This window comes from Bufo gargarizans, chromosome 6 (assembly GCF_014858855.1).
Source record: "Bufo gargarizans isolate SCDJY-AF-19 chromosome 6, ASM1485885v1, whole genome shotgun sequence".
NCBI classification, from domain to species: domain Eukaryota; kingdom Metazoa; phylum Chordata; class Amphibia; order Anura; family Bufonidae; genus Bufo; species Bufo gargarizans.
In genome coordinates, this window is record NC_058085.1 from 243,573,369 (window position 1) to 243,591,550 (window position 18,182).

At 43.8% G+C, this 18,182-nt stretch overlaps 1 protein-coding gene across 3 annotated transcripts in view; it reads left to right on the plus strand.

Annotated features, from left to right (window-relative positions):
* Window positions 1-18,182, plus strand: part of KDM2A (lysine demethylase 2A) — a 286,076-nt gene that overhangs the window by 180,450 nt on the left and 87,444 nt on the right. For all 3 annotated transcript variants that reach the window (XM_044296600.1, XM_044296601.1, XM_044296599.1), the window contains exon 13: window positions 5,877-5,960. In XM_044296600.1, coding sequence (XP_044152535.1) covers window positions 5,877-5,960 — 84 coding nt within the window. The remainder of the gene's footprint in view (window positions 1-5,876; window positions 5,961-18,182) is intronic.

Sequence of the window (18,182 nt, forward strand, 5' to 3'; positions counted from 1 at the left end):
TCTGCATTTTCCCTTCTCAGACGTCTTCCTTCTGAAAGTTGTCATTCCCTAGGCCCTGAGGATGTATGTAAATCATCCTTGATCTTCCATTTGATTTGCTTAGATTTACTGGAGTAATGGACTTGACACATGGATCCTCCCTTACGGGTCATAGCTTGGTCCACTTGTTACGAGTCAGCCTCTTGGGCAGTGGTTCACCCAGCTGCTGCTCTCAAGGCCTGTCTCCACAGTTTTACAAAGTCTCATCAGGTGCATACCTTTGCATCCATGGACTGTGGGGTTCAAGATTCTTCAGATGGTGGTCCCCATACCTCACTCCTCTGTTTTTCTTAGTTTTTTTTTCTTAATTCCCACCCTTTAGACTACTGTAGAGTGTTCATGGTTTGCCTGTGTCCCACAATGTATGCTAAAAGGTTAAAAGCAGGAGAAGACTGCCTCAATGCCTCATAGGGCAGTATGTATGTATGTATGTATGTATATATATATATATAGTGTCTGACAGCAGCAAACAATAGCCTAGGTGCTTACCGTGCTTGTGAAACATGCTTCAAAGGTCTATTAAACAAGAGTGGTTAGGTGCATGTGCAGGGATCTCTGGATCATTGTATCCTGTCGACATATAGGTATGTGCAGTAGGTTTTAGTTTTTTTTTGTTTTTTTTTCCCCTTCTATACCTTTATCCTATGTGTTCTGCTGCAGTGACATGGATGTGAAATTTTTAACTTCCTTTTCTCTTCCGTTCATTGGAGGACACGGCTCGCACCCTGTTGGTTTTTTGCTGATGGCTTTTCCAGGTTTTCTGGCCTTCCTGCTGAGGCGGTTCTGTTTTGGGTCCTTTTACTTTTCTGTCTGGGTTTACTCCTGCTTTAGGACACATTGATTTAGCTTGGCTAGCGTGGAAGGGAGGAGCAAACGCCTCTGTGCTGACCATCCTCCTCCTAGTGGTAACAGCTATACCAGTGGTCTGCCTGTGTCCTCCAGTGAACGAAAGATAAAAGGGGTTTATGGTAAGTAATAATAAAAAAATAATTGTTGTTCTTATGCAGATTGTATGTAATCCTAAAGCCCTTAATACTCCTTCACAGCCTAGGTTCTTACTGGAATTTTGGTAGCAGGGAGCAAACCATGATGCCATTTGTTGCTTTGCCAGTGTTACAAAGTGTATAAAGCCAGATACAGAAAGGACTGTTGACTTTAATATTGTTAGCTCCACATGTATTGGCTACTTCAGAAGGATACTGTGCCAAAATTGCCCCGAAAGCCCATTGGCATCATCATCTATGTGGGAGGCTCCGCTATCCACACCTCTGCCTCCCATTGATATGTATGGGAGGAAGACAGGACGTGGCAGCTGCCATTTTTTCTGCGCCAAAATTCCGCTTTAAAAAGCCACCGTGTGGACATCCCTTAATGGTGCCGCCTTAATGCCTCTTCACATAGTAAGAATGTACTCTTACTGACACCTAACAATGATGCCTCTTGGTGCACCTCCGACAGTAAGCCCTCTTAATGCCCCCTCACAGTAGGGTGACCCCTCACAATTGAATGATCCTTTATTGCCCCCTGACATAGTATGATTCTCCTTTATTGCCCCTGACACAGTATGATTCCTTTTTATTGCCTCCCCACGCAGGATGATACCCCTAAACACCCCCTCACAGTAGGATGATCCCTTAAGTACCTCCCACACAAAATTAGGCCTCCTTTTGTGCCCCCTAACAAAGTATGATGTTCCCTTAAATGATCCCTACAGAGTTATGGCCCCTTAAGTGGCTTCTACACAGAATAAACTCTCCTTAGGTGGCCCCCACACATTATGATTCCCCCCACTGCTGTCTGTGGCTCAGCGCAGCAAGTGCATTGCACTATAGACAGCAGGGAAACATGGAAGCAGGGAGTTTCACCATTGTATTTAACTGTATCTGCATCTTTTGGATGCAGATACAGTTGAAAGAGACACATGCAGGGGTCCATTCCATCCTGTCCATTCTTACTGCGGTGGCTGTATGGACACCTTGGGCAACCACAATGGGAGCCCAGCATTCCGAATAAAAAAACCACAGCGGAAATCGCAGAGGTTCCTGCCATTGGACAAGTGGCGGATTTTAACATGCGAATATACCCTAAGGCTGTGATGGCTAACATCCGGCACTCCAGCTGTGGTAAAACTACAACTCCCAAGAAGATGTACACTTGCTTGGCTGTTCTTAGAACTCCATAGAAATGAATGAGGCATGCTGGCAGTCGTAGTTTCACCACAGCTGAAGTGCCGGAGGTTAGTCATCACTGCCCTAAGGGTTCTGCCACGCATTCACGTTTTTAGGCAGTTTTTGAAGCCAAAAAAGGAACACAAAAGCAATGTGTAAACCTGGCTTTAGTCTTGGAATTACATTGCATGTCCACAACAGAGTTGCATTTGCTATCATCGCATAAAACCAGTTGAAGTCTCCTACGAATATCTAAGCTAGGGTATCACATGCAACTTGGTGTTTAGTGCTGAGGCCCTAGGTTCAAATCCAACCAAGGACATCATCTGCATGGAGTTTGTGGGGGAGATTTATCATACTGCTGTAAAGGAAAACTGGCTTAGTTTTCCCTAGCAACCAATCCAAAAGAGCTCTGAAAAATGAAAGGTTGAATCTGCAACGAAGCTAGTTTTCCTTTGCACCAGTTTTGAAAAAGCTACTTCTGTATGTTCTCTCCGTTCTTGCATGGCTTCCCTCCCTCATTTCAAAGACAAGCTGATGGGATACAGATTTTGAGCTCCAGTGGAGACAGCAAACAATGATGATGGCTGTAAAGGGCTGCTTAATATGTCAGCGCTATATTAAAGAGTAAAATAAAATAATTTACCATGAAACCCTTGCCTTAGAGATGAGGCCCTTTTATGGTGGCTAGATACGAGATAGTAGAGCTTTTCTGCCCTCCCAGGCCGACATAGTGTTGCTCATTACTGATTGACATATTAGTATTGGTGGTGCCACTGGTGACATACTTTTAGTAGCTGGTGCAGGTTAGTAAGTGAATTCTATAGGTCAAGGATCAGCAACATTCTGCACTCCAGCTGCTATGAAACTACAACTCCCAGCATGCAGTTTTAGAACAGCTGTTGCTTGTTGATCCCTGCTATAGGTGATCATTCCCCGGAAGGCTAGTTGGAGCAAGTATTAAGGTGGCTTTACACGTACAGAGGAGAAGCCAATCATTGGGAAGGAAGCGCTCCCTCCCAACAACTACCAGCGCTTGCAATCGCTTCTCCTCATACAGCTGCATTATTTCTGGGCAGCAGCTCACTGTTTAAACAGCATGATCTGCTGCCCAGAAATGCTTGTTCATAGGGTGATCGGCTGCACCTTTTAGGCTACTTTCACACTGGCGTTTTGACTTCCAGTTTGTGGGATCCGTTAAGGGCTCTCACAATGGTCCAAAACTTAATCAGTTTTGCCCTAATGCATTCTGAATGGAAAAGGATCCGTTCAGAATGCATCAGTTTGCCTCTGTTCCGTCTCCATTCCACTTTGGAGGCGGACACCAAAACATCCTTCTGACGAAAACTGATCCGTTCTGACACACAATATAAGTCAATGGGGACGGATCAGTTTTCTAGGACACAATCTGGCACAATAGAAAACGGATCCGTCCTCCATTGACTTTCAATAGTGTTCAAGACAGATCCGTCATGGCTATGTTAAAGATAATACAAACGGATCCGTTCTGTACGGATGCAGACTGTTGTATTATCTGAACGGATGTGTGTGTGCAGAGGCGGATCCGCACCAAACGCGAGTGTGAAAGTAGCCTTGTCAGATTGTCAGGAATGAGCGTTTGCAGGAACGTTTTATCCCCGATTATCTGCACGTGTAAATCCTCCATTAGTCACTGAGTCAAAGACTGTGAGCTCTGCTATGGAATTCCCTGCAACATGACAGAATATATAAACTCAGATACTTGTTTATCTAGTCTGGGAAATGGAAAATCTTAACTCTCATAGATAAGAGCTTAGTAATATCTGTTCCTGGGAAAGCTGAGTGATTGCTTTTATTACAGTGGACATGAAGGGGCCTTTTTATAGCGCCTCTGTCTAAGGCTACTTTCGCACTGGCGTTTCTGGGTCTGCTTGCGAGATCCGTTTCAGGGCTCTCACAAGCAGCCCAAAACGGATTATTTCAGCCTCAATGCATTCTGAGTGCATAAGAATCCACTCAGAACGCATCAATTTGGCTGCGTTTGGTCTCCATTGCGTTTTTTAGGCGGTCACTAAAATGCAGCTTGCAGTGTTTTGATGTCCGCCTGACTATGCGGAGCCAAACTGATCCGTCCTTACAATGTAAGTTAATGGTGACGGATCCGTTTTTTCACTGACACAATATGGTGCATTTGAAAACTGACCCGTCCCCCATTGACTTTAAATGTAAGTCAAGACGGATCCATTTTGAACAGGTTCAAGCGTTTGCATTATCGGTACGGATCCGTCTGTGCAGATACAAGATGGATCCGCACCAAACGCGAGTGTGAAAGTAGTCTAAGTGCTGCATCGGTCTCCCATATAGCAGAAATGGGGGTTCTTCTCTCACAGTCTGGAGGGGTAGAAGCTAGAGTTTAGAAGGAGGGAGTTACCACTGCCTCGGGCTGGCACCCCAGAAATGACAGCGTGGGGTTTCTTTGTGCAAAAGTCACAAAATGTAAAACAAAAAACAATTGTGTCTGGTGTTGCTATAATTGTACTGACCCAGAGAGTAAAGTTAAAATTAACGCCGCAAAATTTATAAAGGAAAAACCTCAGGGGCAATATTGCTGTTTTCTTTCCCATCCCCCTTTAAGAAAGAGTTAATAAAAGTTAATCAGTAACTTATATGTATCCTAAAATGACACCATTAAAAACTACAACTTGTCCCACAAAGACGAGCCCTCATATGGCTACATAGATGGAAAAATAAAAAAGCAAAATGAAAACAAGCTGATTACGACTCAAACCAGGCGGGTCACTAAGGGGTTAAAGAACTGTCTGTACCACCGTCTATTAGGAGAGCAGATGGTTCAGTGCAGGAAAGGCGAGTTGTCGCCATAGGCCGGCCTGTGTGCTGCAGGACATCTCTGGCCTGAGACAGGAAGGAGCACAGTTGTGCAGAGGGAGGAGAGTCTAGCGCCCAGCCAATCAGGAAGTCCTCTCCCCCACCCCACCTCCTTGTGCCTTCTACCCTCCATGGGTTTTCCCCCTCCCCCTCCCCCCTCTTTTGTGTGCGACTTTGTTCCCCGCCTCCTGCAAAGCACTGCTGGGAAGAGTGTGTAAGCAGCAAGTGAAGACAGCCAGGAGGGACTTGCAGGGAGAGGGTCAGAGTTGGCTCAGCATGAGGCAGCCGCGAGCCAATGCGCTTGGCTGTGTGGTTGGGACTGGCAGCACAGTCACCAGGGCTACTGCATGAGGACTGCAGAGCAGCCCAGCTCCCTCCCACTGACTGAGCTGGCAGACAGCAGGAAAGTGCTGACAAGAGGTGAGTGGGGAGTGGTCTGCCTAACCTGCAGTCCTGCACGCATGGCATCTGCCCACTTTTATCCTTGTCTGTGTGTCACTCCGTGTCTATTTTCATCTCTGCTCCCCCCTCCCTTGCCAGTCAGGGGGGTAGTCTTGTCTGCTTACCTGTCATGTCTCCCCCGCTATTGATGGACATCACCTGAACAGCTCATCAGTTACTAGCTTGGCCTGTATGTGCCAGTGATGCAGATACACTGCCCTTGCAGTAGCTCAGAGAGTAGGATGGCGTCTGTCTTGGGCATCTCATGCCTTTACATGTATTGCAGCATCTTGTGATGTTCTTACAAACTGTTTAAACTGTCCCTCCTTTTTTTTCTTCTCCTTGCTCCCTGGAGGGTAATAGAAGCTTCTGGAGGAACACGCGCATGACCCACCTGAACTTGCTCTCACCGGAGTCCCCATTGTTCAGTGGCCCAAGAGGCAGCAGGTAAGTCCACACCGCATGCGATCTTTAAATTGTCTTAAGGTGCTGATGGTGGTAGGTTACAGTTTCTGTGAACGGCTTCTGGGGTACAATGAACTGACTAGTCGCTGGCACAGTTAAGCACTTGGGGTTTGAGGTCCATTTTATTAAATTGTGTCTTATATCTGAATGTGCCTTATGCTTTTGAGTCTTCTGCCAAGTTCTGGAATCTTTGTATTGTTGCACTTTTTGTAATTCAACTGTGTGTATATGTGCGAAGCCATGTTTAATGCACACAGATGTAGCAGAGCTGAATGTGTCATTGAATTGTGATATTGATGAGTCACTTGCATTCCTGGGTAAAAGCGTATGGTGGGCCAAATGACCAGTTCAGTTCTACCATGTCTGTACTAGCACTGCTATGCAGTGGGGTATTTATATACAGAAGCTATTGATGAGTCTTCACAGATATGTATACCTGAAAGACGTTGTGAGATTGCATTTTGTGGTCATTTGTTATAAATGGATTACAAGCTGCTGTTCTCTGCTATCAGCCACATCCAACTGGAGACACTGGTTGCAGGGTTTTTCAATGGGATTATTGAATAGGAAGTCTGCTGTGTGCTGTCCCTTCCCCAATTGTATCTGGCCCTTGAGACTGTGACATACATGTTTGTGAATGTCATTCTTAGCTCTTTATATAAGATGCACTTACCTGCAGCAGACTTGTCTGTTTTTCTGTATGTGGGCCCAATGTATGATTGATAGAGATAGATAGAGATATATATATATATATATATATATATCATTTTTGTATTTATTATTTTCAGGAAAAAATAAAAACATGCTGCGTAAAATGCTTGAAATGGCAAAACTGTATACAGTTTTGTACTAACAAACATGACCGTGTTTGTAAAAGATATGTCCCTATATTCTGAATAATAATAAAAAAAAAAAAGAAAAAGCTTGACATGCAGTGTTCACTCCACCAATTCTAGATGAGACAGCTCTACTTTCAGAGATGAACAAACCAGGATTAGAAAAACAGCGCCACGCCTGCCCACAGGTTACATGTGGTATTGCAGCTCAGACTCATTCCCTTGAAAGGGATTTTATGGGATTTAAATCTTGGTGACCTGTCTGATGGGGTCTGCCCATCTGCTGTTTGAATGGGCTTGTTACAGTGTACCAAACATAGCACTGCATATTGTATAGCAATGTGATTGGTATTGCAGTCCAGTCCCATCCACTTGGGCCTGAGCTGCAGAAGGGGTATCTGACTGAAGCACGGAGCTGGAAGCTTCCAAAAGCCGATCTGCAGGGTTTCTGGCAACATTTTATTGACAGAAACCCCCTTTAATGGAGCTGAGCAACCGATATACAGGCGTGGCATTGTCTTTGGATGAAAGCACACACGTTCAGGCAGGGTTTACACTTCAGTTAGGCCTAGTTCACACGAACGTATGGCTTTTATATTTTTTTATATTTCGTTTTTGAGTTCCGTTGTGTTTCTGTTCTGTTTTTCCGTATGGCGTATACAGTAATTACATAGAAAAAATTGGGCTGGGCATAACATTTTCAATAGATGGTTCAGCAAAAACGGAAGACATACGGATGCATTTCCGTATGTGTTCAGTTTTTTTTTGCAGACCCATTGACTTTAATGGAGCCACGGAACGTGATATGCGGCTACATATAGGACATGTTCTATCTTTCAACGGAACGGAAATACAGAAGCGGAATGCATACGGAACACATTCCGTTTTTTTTTGCAGAACCATTGAAATGACTGGTTCCGTATACGGAACGCAAAAAAAAACGGCCCGTACACTCGCAAAAAAAAAGTTTGTGTGAACTAGGCCTTATTGTGGACCTTAACCAGTAGTGAAGCCTAGTCCGAGATCAGGTGTAATGGAAAGATCTGTACCTGTTCAGTTATTTCTGTCAGTTATTGTGAGCCAAAACCAGGTGCGTGTCAAAACCACAGAAGTGTCAACTCAGCCTTAAAAGGAAAAGGGAATGTTCATGGCTCCAAGTTTCTCTGTGCAGGCTCGTGATGATACTGAATCTGGGTTCACACATTGCAGTTGCAGCTTTCTGGATACAGGGGGAAAGAAGGGTGGCTCTATCCTGTCCAGTCTTGTTAAAATTACTTTGAAATTAAAACCACTCACTTGGTCTGGCTACCACACATGACCAAGACCACACCCGTCTGTGGTGACCAATTACTGCACTGTTTTACCTCAAATTGTCCAGCCATTGGGCATGATGTTGGTCACATGCTGCTGCTGCTGGATTGTGTGGTTTCACCATAATAGAATGGTATATGTATCCTGATAATTAAATTGTTTGGACGGGCTTTAGGCCTCTTTCACACAAACGTGTGCGTTTCGTGGCTGTTTTGCGGATCCACAATACACGGGCGCCGTTCCATGGGCATTCTGCATAATGGATGCAGACCCATTCACTTGGCTGTTACGTCAGATTTTTAAATGTGAATGTAGTGTTAGTATTGAATTCCTAGTGACAGATTCCATTTAAAGAGGTTTTGTGGAAATTAAATATTTGTGACCTCTTTTCAGGATAGTTTGTCAGTATCATCAGTAAAGGTCATTAATATCTAATTGGTGGGGGACTAATTCGAGGTGCCCTGCCTGTAAGCTATTTGAATGGGCCGTGGCCTCGTCATAGTGTACCAAACGGTGCTGTACGTTATATATCAACTGTGCTTGGTTTCACTGTGATGGGAAAGGGTCGTGTATTCTGAAAACTAAAGGGCTTTTCCGGTATTAAATATTGATCTATCCCCAGGGGTGCCGTGACTTGGACCCCTGCCCATTTAATGATGATGACCTACAGTACAGACCAAAAGTTTGGACACACCTTCTCATTCAAAGAGTTTTCTCTATTTTCATGACTATGAAAATTGTAGATTCACACTGAAGGCATCAAAACTATGAATTAACACATGTGGAATTATATACATAACAAAAAAGTGTGAAACAACTGAAAATATGTCCTATTCTAGGTTCTTCAAAGTAGCCACCTTTTGCTTTGATTACTGCTTTGCACACTCTTGGCATTCACTTGATGAGCTTCAAGAGGTAGTCACCTGAAATGGTCTTCCAACAGTCTTGAAGGAGTTCCCAGAGATGCTTAGCACTTGTTGGCCCCTTTGCCTTCACTCTGCTGTCCAGCTCACCCCAAACCATCTCGATTGGGTTCAGGTCCGGTGACTGTGGAGGCCAGGTCATCTGGCGCAGCACCCCATCACTCTCCTTCATGGTCAAATAGCCCTTACACAGCCTGGAGGTGTGTTTGGGGTCATTGTCCTGTTGAAAAATAAATGATGGTCCAACTAAACGCAAACCAGATGGAATAGCATGCCGCTGCAAGATGCTGTGGTAGCCATGCTGGTTCAGTATGCCTTCAATTTTGAATAAATCCCCAACAGTGTCACCAGCAAAGCACCATCACACCTCCTCCTCCATGCTTCACGGTGGGAACCAGGCATGTAGAGTCCATCCGTTCACCTTTTCTGCGTCGCACAAAGACACGGTGGTTGGAACCAAAGATCAAAAATTTGGACTCGTCAGACCAAAGCACAGATTTCCACTGGTCTAATGTCAATTCCTTGTGTTCTTTACTTGTTGTCTGTCCTTAGCAGTGGTTTCCTAGCAGATATTCTACCATGAAGGCCTGATTCACACAGTCTCCTCTTAACAGTTGTTCTAGAGATGTGTCTGCTGCTAGAACTCTGTGTGGCATTGACCTGGTCTCTAATCTGAGCTGCTGTTAACCTGCGATTTCTGAGGCTGGTGACTCGGATGAACTTATCGTCCGCAGCAGAGGTGACTCTTGGTCTTGCTTTCCTGGGGCGGTCCGCATGTGAGCCAGTTTCTTTGTAGCGCTTGATGGTTTTTGTGATTGCCCTTGGGGACACTTTCAAAGTTTTCCCAATTTTTCGGACTGACTGACCTTCATTTCTTAAAGTAATGATGGCCACTCGTTTTTCTTTACTTAGCTGCTTTTTTCTTGCCATAATACAAATTCTAACAGTCTAGTCAGTAGGACTATCAGCTGTGTATCCACCTGACTTCTCCACAACGCAACTGATGGTCCCAACCTCATTTATAAGGCAAGAAATCCCACTTATTAAACCTGACAGGGCACACCTGTGAAGTGAAAACCATTTCAGGTGACTACCTCTTGAAGCTCATCAAGAGAATGCCAAGAGTGTGCAAAGCAGTAATCAAAGCAAAAGGTGGCTACTTTGAAGAACCTAGAATATGACATATTTTCAGTTGTTTCACACTTTTTTGTTATGTATATAATTCCACATGTGTTAATTCATAGTTTTGATGCCTTCAGTGTGAATCTACAATTTTCATAGTCATGAAAATAAAGAAAACTTTGAATGAGAAGGTGTGTCCAAACTTTTGGTCTGTACTGTATACTAAGGATTATATATTGCTATCCCAGTCCAGAGAGTTTGGTAAGGCTAGGGCGATGGCTACCAGTCATAAGAGAAATTCTTTGTGGTGGCATCACTGTCAAAATTGCAGCTGGTCCCCAGCCTTGACATTGCAAACCCTGCAGCATAAATTGACATGCTGTGGACTGAAAACCTGCAGATCAAATCAGTTTATGCTGTGGCTTTTCACCACAGCTTGTGGATGACCTTTCTAAAATCTTTCTCTTCGCTGCTGTTTTGAATGCTGCAGATTTTACACATGAAATTCAACTGAGGAGATACCACAGCATTTGTGGTGGCTTCACACACAGCATTTTTTGAACTCATGCCATTGGAATTTTTGGTGCAGTTAAAGGTTTTTTTTCTGGGACATTTACATTGCAGACTTATCCCTAGGATTTGTCACAAGTGTCAGATCGGTGGGGCCTGTAGGCGATGCTACGGAGGTCGTTCCTGTCATGGCCTGCTTATAAAGTATCATAACTTGGGAGCAGAGCCTCAGATCAACAAAAAAAAAAGCATTTTAATCAGAGGAACAACTGCTATGTATCTATGCTAACAGTTTGATAGGAAGGTCGCTTGTGACAGATTGCCTTTTAAGCGTTCACATCTGTGTTGTAAACCCCAGCAGTTTGTTCTGGCAGAGGAGCAGACTGCCGGAGTTCACTGTGTCTGGCATAGCCGGATACCATTGTGCACCGCCAGAACTCCATTCACTGTAATGGAATCTGACTGGGATCTGGGTGTTTTTTGGGCCTATATTGCTGGACAAAAGCCAGCATATATGCCGAATACAGTGACCAGATCAGCGGTGAGACATTAAACTCCCAAAAAGTTGTAAAATTGTGTGCAAGGGGGGATTTTTTTTGTCATACAGGGTTGATAAATGTCCCCGTTTAGATTGTGTACTTAAAGTTCAAAGATGCACAACATTTTTCAGGGCTGGGCAATTAATCAATCAATAAAAAATAAAAATAAAATGAAACCAACTATCAGCACGATTAATCGATGGCACGTTGCCTATATCCATTTTTTTGTTAGTTTTTTTCCTTAACCTCTTAGGCTTCTTTCACACGGGCATATTGTGTGAGCGCCGTATAGGATGGGGGTGCGTCGCGGGAAAATGCGCGGGTGCAAAGCATTATAATGCATTTTGCACGCACGTGAGAAAAATCGGCATGTTTGGTACCCAGACCCGAACTTCTTCACAGAAGTTCGGGTTAGGTGTACTGTAGATTTTATTATTTTCCCTTACAACATGGTTATAAGGGAAAATAATAGCATTCTTAATACAGAATGCATAGTAAAATAGTCCCCATTGTTCATTGTTGGGAAAAAAAGTTGTAAAACTTAAAAAAAAATAAAAAAAAAATGTATTTCGTATCACTGTAATCATACTGAACCATAAAATAAAGATATCATGATGGAGTTAATAAAAGTTAATCAGAAAGTTATGTGTACCCCCCAAATGGCCCCATTAACTGCTTACCGACCGCCTAACGCAGGGATGCGTCCTGGCGGCGGGCGATTCATTCCTCCTGGATGCATCTATGTGTCATCTCGTGCACGTTCACAGGATCGGCCGGTAAGCGAGTGGATCTGCACCACCAGAGGACACAGCTCTGTAATAAGTAGCACTACACTACACCCCCCCCCCCCCCCCGGTCACTTATTAACCCCTGATCACCCCATATAGAGTCCCTGATCACCCCCCTTTCATTGATCAACCCCCTGTAATGCTCCATTCAGATGTCCGTATGTGTTTTACGGATCCACGCATCCATGGATCGGATCCGCAAAACACTTACGGATGTCTGAATGGAGCCTGACGGGGGGGGGTGATCTCCCCATATACACTCCCTAATCACCCCCCTGTCATTGATCACCCCTCTGTAAGACTCCATTCAGACGTCCGTATGTGTTTTGCGGATCCGATCCATGGATCCGCAAAACATACGGACGTCTGAATGAAGCCTTACAGGGGGGGTGATCAATGACAGGGGGGCGATCAGGGAGTCTATATGGGGTGATCACCCCCTGTAAAGCTCCATTCAGACGTCCGTATGTGTTTTGTGGATCCGCAAAACACGGACACAGTGGATCCGCAAAACACTTACGGATGTCTGAATGGAGCCTGACGGGGGGGTGATCACCCCATATACACTCCCTAATCACCCCCCTGTCATTGATCACCCCCCTGTAAGTCTCCATTCAGACATTTTTTTTGGCACAAGTTAACAGAAATTGTTTTGTGTTTTTTTTGTTTTTGTTTTTTCTTACAAAGTCTCATATTCAACTAACTTGTGTCAAAAAATAAACTCTCGCATGAACTCACCATACCCCTCACGGAATCCAAATGCGTAATTTTTTTTGGACATTTATATTCCAGACTTCTTCTCACGCTTTATTGCCCCTAAAATGTCAGGGCAGTATAAATACCCCACATGTGACCCCATTTCGGAAAGAAGACACCCCAAGGTATTCCGTGAGGGGCATATTAAGTCCATGAAAGATTTAAATTTTTGTCCCAAGTTAGCGGAAAGGGAGACTTTGTGCCCCCAATTTTTTCTATGAACTCGCCATGCCCCTCATTGAATACCTTGGGGTGTCTTCTTTCCAAAATGGGGTCACATGTGGGGTATTTATACTGCCCTGGCATTTTAGGGGCCCTAAAGCGTGAGAAGTCGTCTGGGATCTAAATGTCTAAAAATGCTCTCCTAAAAGGAATTTGGGCCCCTTTGCGCATCTAGGCTGCAAAAAAGTGTCACACGTGGTATCGCCGTACTCAGGAGAAGTTGGGCAATGTGTTTTGGGGTGTCATTTTACATATACCCATGCTGGGTGCGATGAATATCTTGGTCAAATGCCAACTTTGTATTAAAAAAAAAAATTGTAAAAGTTGTCTTTTGACGAGATATTTCTCTCACCCAGCATGGGTATATGTAAAAAGACACCCCAAAACACATTGCCCTACTTCTTCTGAGTACGGTGATTCCAGATGTGGCACTTTTTTGCAGCCTAGGTGGGCAAATAGGCCCACATTCCAAAGAGCACCTTTCGGATTTCACAGGGCATTTTTTAGATTTTGATTTCAAACTACTTCTCACGCATTAGGGCCCCTAAAATGCCAGGGCAGTATAACTACCCCACAAGTGACCCCATTTTGGAAAGAAGACACCCCTAGGTATTCCGTGAGGGGCATGGTGAGTTCCTAGAATGTTTTATTCAGGGCTGTGGAGTCGGAGTCGAGGAGTCGGAGTCAATTTTGGGTACCTGGAGTCGGAGTCGGCAAAAAATGAACCGACTCCGACTCCTACTAAATTTAAATTGGAATAAAAAAAAAAAAAAAGCAAGTTTAAATGTCCGAATTCATAAACAGTTATAATTAATGACTTCTCTACTGTAAGAATAAAGGCCAATGCATGCCTCATGTAACCGCAAAACAAACGCGTTCAGTGATGTGAAGAAGCATGCTTTTCATATGCTTCACTATATGGCACGCAATGCACAATTTGGAGTGGCAATACATATACTTTCCATTGTGTTGTGTTCTGATGTTACAGGGAACACAATGCCCATGGTTTACCTAGCCTCTCACTGATAAGGGATTAAGTAAATATGTGTTTTGCAGGACTAGAGACACTTGTATAAGTGAAGGGAATGGAGGGTCAATAGTTCAAGACTGAAGCTGTAAACCATTGGAAAAACTGCTGTCATTCAGCTAAGGCCCCATGCACACGGCCGTGTTTCACGGCCGTGTGCGGGCCGTGGAACCGCGGCCTGGATCCCTCCTGAGAGCAGGAGCGCACGGCGTCACTGGTTGCTATGACGCCGTGCGCTCCCTGCTGCCGGCACAGTACAGTAATACACTGGTATAGATCATACCAGTGTATTACTGTATTGCGGCGGCAGCAGGGAGCGCACGGCGTCATAGCAACCAGTGACGCCGTGCGCTCCTGCTCTCAGGAGGGATCCAGGCCGCGGTTCCACGGCCCGCACACGGCCGTGTGCATGGGGCCTAAGGCTATAAAACGTGTAAACTCAGAATGTTATCTTAAACTTTAAACATGACTATGGGATTCTTCTAGGGAAATCATGTTTTAAAATAAATGTCCCTTCCTGGATCCTCCCACTGCCCTATCTTCAGCAGAAGATCAGCACACAAAGGAGAAGGTAGCAGCTTCTGCCCAACTACCTCTCTGTGCTAGAAGAGCTTAGAAGAACTTCTTTCTTTCCTTCAAGGAATGTATAAAATACATTTGCATATTAAATACAGAGGAGTCGGGGAGTCGGAGTCGGAAGTACAAAAAACGGAGGAGTCGGAGTCGGAGCATTTATCTACCGACTCCACAGCCCTGGTTTTATTTTTTGTCAAGTTAGCGGAATATGATGTTTTTTTATTTCATTTTTCTTACAAAGTCTCATATTCCACTAACTTGTGACAAAAAATAAAAACTTCCATGAACTCACTATGCTCATCACGAAATACCTTGGGGTGTCTTCTTTCCAAAGTGGGGTTGTTATACTGCCCTGGCATTTTAGGGGCCCAAATGCGTGCAAAGTAGTTTGAAATCAAAATCTGCAAAAAATGGCCTGTGAAATCCGAAAGGTGCTCTTTGGAATGTGGGCCCCTTTGCCCACCTAGGCTGCAAAAAAGTCTCACACGTGTGGAATCGCTGTACTCGGGAGAAGTTGGGGAATGCTTATTGGGGTGTCATTTTACATATACCCATGCTGGGTGAGATAAATATCTCGGCAAAATCCCATCAGCGAATACCTTAGGGTGTATACTTTCCGAAATGGGGTCATTTGTGGGGGGTTTCTACTGTCTGGGCATTGTAGAACCTCAGGAAACATGACTGGTGCTCAGAAAGTCAGAGCTGCTTCAAAAAGAGGAAATTCGCATTTTTGTACCATAGTTTGTAAAAGCTATAACTTTTACCCAAACCATTTTTTTTTTTTTTTTTTTTACAAAATTACATTTGAAAGTGAAAAATGTCATTTTTGCTAAAATTTTGTTAAATTTCAGTTTAGTAACAAAAAAAAGTAAAAATGTCAGCAGCAATGAAATACCACCAAATGAAAGCTCTATTAGTGAGAGAAAAGGAGGTTAAAATTCATTTGGGTGGTAAGTTGCATGACCGAGCAATAAACGGTGAAAGTAGTGTAGTGCAGAAGTGTAAAAAGTGGTCTGGTCATTAAGGGGGTTTAAGCTAGGTTAGCTGAGGTGGTTAAGAACTACAACTTGTACCGCAAAAAACAAGCCCTCATATGGGTACAAAAACGCGAAGGAAGGCGACGATGAGAAAAAGAAGAAAAACTAAGAAAATCCATGCCCCTATCCTGCTGAGTTACATCCCTTGTTGGATGATGCACAGAAAGTGTGTTTGAAACGCATACTAGACCTCTAACCCTTAGAGCTCTGGAATGTATTGTATAACACTGACATAATGCTGCCATGGTTATCCAATACATTCCACAACTGTACGGGTTACATAGCATAAAAAATCAATATACGGTAATACCATGCAACCTCGTCAGGACGGGAGCTGCTGCATACAGCTGCAACAATGTAGCGAAGATCAAAGAAATATGCGGCATACAGCAACTAGAGACAAACAATATTGCCACCATACATATAACCGCCTGCAGTTTATAGATTAAATAATAACCTATGCATGTCAATAGACGATCTGTGTCCCATGTGACTAATAAAATTGGTGTTGGCTGTTCTTATCCTTGCACATTAGCTATGCCTTTCATAGGTTCCTCATATGGTTACAAAGCTGTCATTTATTTTATCCATTTATAGCGCTGCCATATTCTGCAGAACTTTGCAGACTTTAACATCGTGGTGTCCCCAGTGGGGCTTCCAATCTAAGGTCCCTATCAATATGTCTTTGGAGTGTGGGAGGAAACCAATACAAACACTGCAAACTCTGTGCAGATGTTGTCCTTGGTTGGATTCGAACCCAGGAACTCAGCACTGCAAGGAACCAGTGCTAACCACTTTTGTTGCCTCTGTTGTTCCATTTATTTTTATTTTTTCATAAGCATTTAGCCTACTTTCACACTTGCGTTTGGTGCTGATCAGTCATGGATCTGCACAGACGGATCCGTTCAGATAATACAACCGTCTGAATCCGTTTGGATTATCTTTACCATAGCCAAGACGGATCCGTTTTCTATTGTGCCAGATTGTGTCAGTGAAAACGGATCCGTCCCCATTGACTTACATTGTGTGTCAGAACGTATCTGTTTGCCTCCGCATCATCAGGTGGACAACGCATGCAGCGTTTTGGTGTCTGCCTCAAGAGCAGAATGGTGACTTAACGGAGGCAAACATGCATTCTGAGCGGCTCCTTATCCGTTCAGAATGCATTAGGGCAAAACTGTTCTGTATACGGAACTATTCACTCTGTTTGCTGTCCGCATCTGTTGCTCTGTCCCGTGGCCCTGCAAAAATGCCTGTCCTATTCTTTTTGTGTACATTCTTTTGTACATTTTGCGTACAAGAATAGGCATATCTATAATGGGCCTCCTGTTCCGTTCCGCAAACGGGCGGCAACAGTTTTTTGCGGATCCGCAATTTGTGAACAAGCCCTTAAGGAAAGGAGACAAAGTTTTATAACATATTTTAGTCACACTTACTTTTAATTATTTTATTTTTTTACATTTTCTGGGTATAAAAATAAAAACATAAAAATAAAGCCCCATATATCACAGGAACAAAAGTGAAAACATTTTTTACATAACCAAACTGAAAAAAGTTATGACTGTCAACGATGCATGTGCTAAAGAAAAGAGGTAAAAAAAAGCGTCTAGTCAGGATGGAGGGTGGTGAATGACCCGGTTTTGAACTAGTTATTGTCTACGCAGTTTTTGTAGGTAAACTGCAATTTTATCTAACGCTGGGTTCACACCTGAGCGTTTTACAGTGCGTTCCTACGCGCTGTAAAACGCACAACAGGCAAGAACCAATGATTCCCTATGGGAAGGGTTCACACCTGGGCGTTTTACAGCGCGTACGATCGCGCTGTAAAACGCCCGACGCTCAAACAAGTACAGGACCTTTTTTTGGCGCGTTTGGGCCATAGACTCTTTGGACAACACTGCTGTCAATCACCCAAACGCGCGTTCACTATTTAAAAAACGCGCATAAAACGCGCATAGAAACGCGCGTTTGAGAAACGCCTAGGTGTGAACCCAGCGTAAAGGTTCATGCACACAGCACCATCATTTATGTACATTTTTGTGGAGACTTCACTGTGGTTCTGCACAAAATTGTCATGTGTGACACTATTTGCATTGCAATCTGCAATCCACACCAACAATTGACATGCTGCAGATTTCAAAATCTGCCCCACATGTCAATTTCCCTGTGGAAGATTTTCATACCATGTAGATGACATTTTGACAAACTGAAACCAAAATGCCAGTGTGAAAGTAGCCTTAAGTAGAGAAGCATTGAAGGGGTTCTCCCACAAAAAAAATATCCTACAGGTTTCAAACCAACATCTGGATCTGAATAGTTTTGTAATTGCATGCAATAAAACATTTAGCATAACCACTGAATTATTCACTAAAATGTATCTGTACAGCGCTACCTTCTTTCTTATTTCTTTGTCCTGCTCACTGAGAAGACCGCACATGCTCAGTTTCATCCTTGAGCTGCCTCCTGAGCTGTGATAGGGAGACCATGGACACGTTCCCTGAGCTGCCAGCTTGATATACATCTAGCAGACCAATGAATGGGGAGATCTCTGGATCTA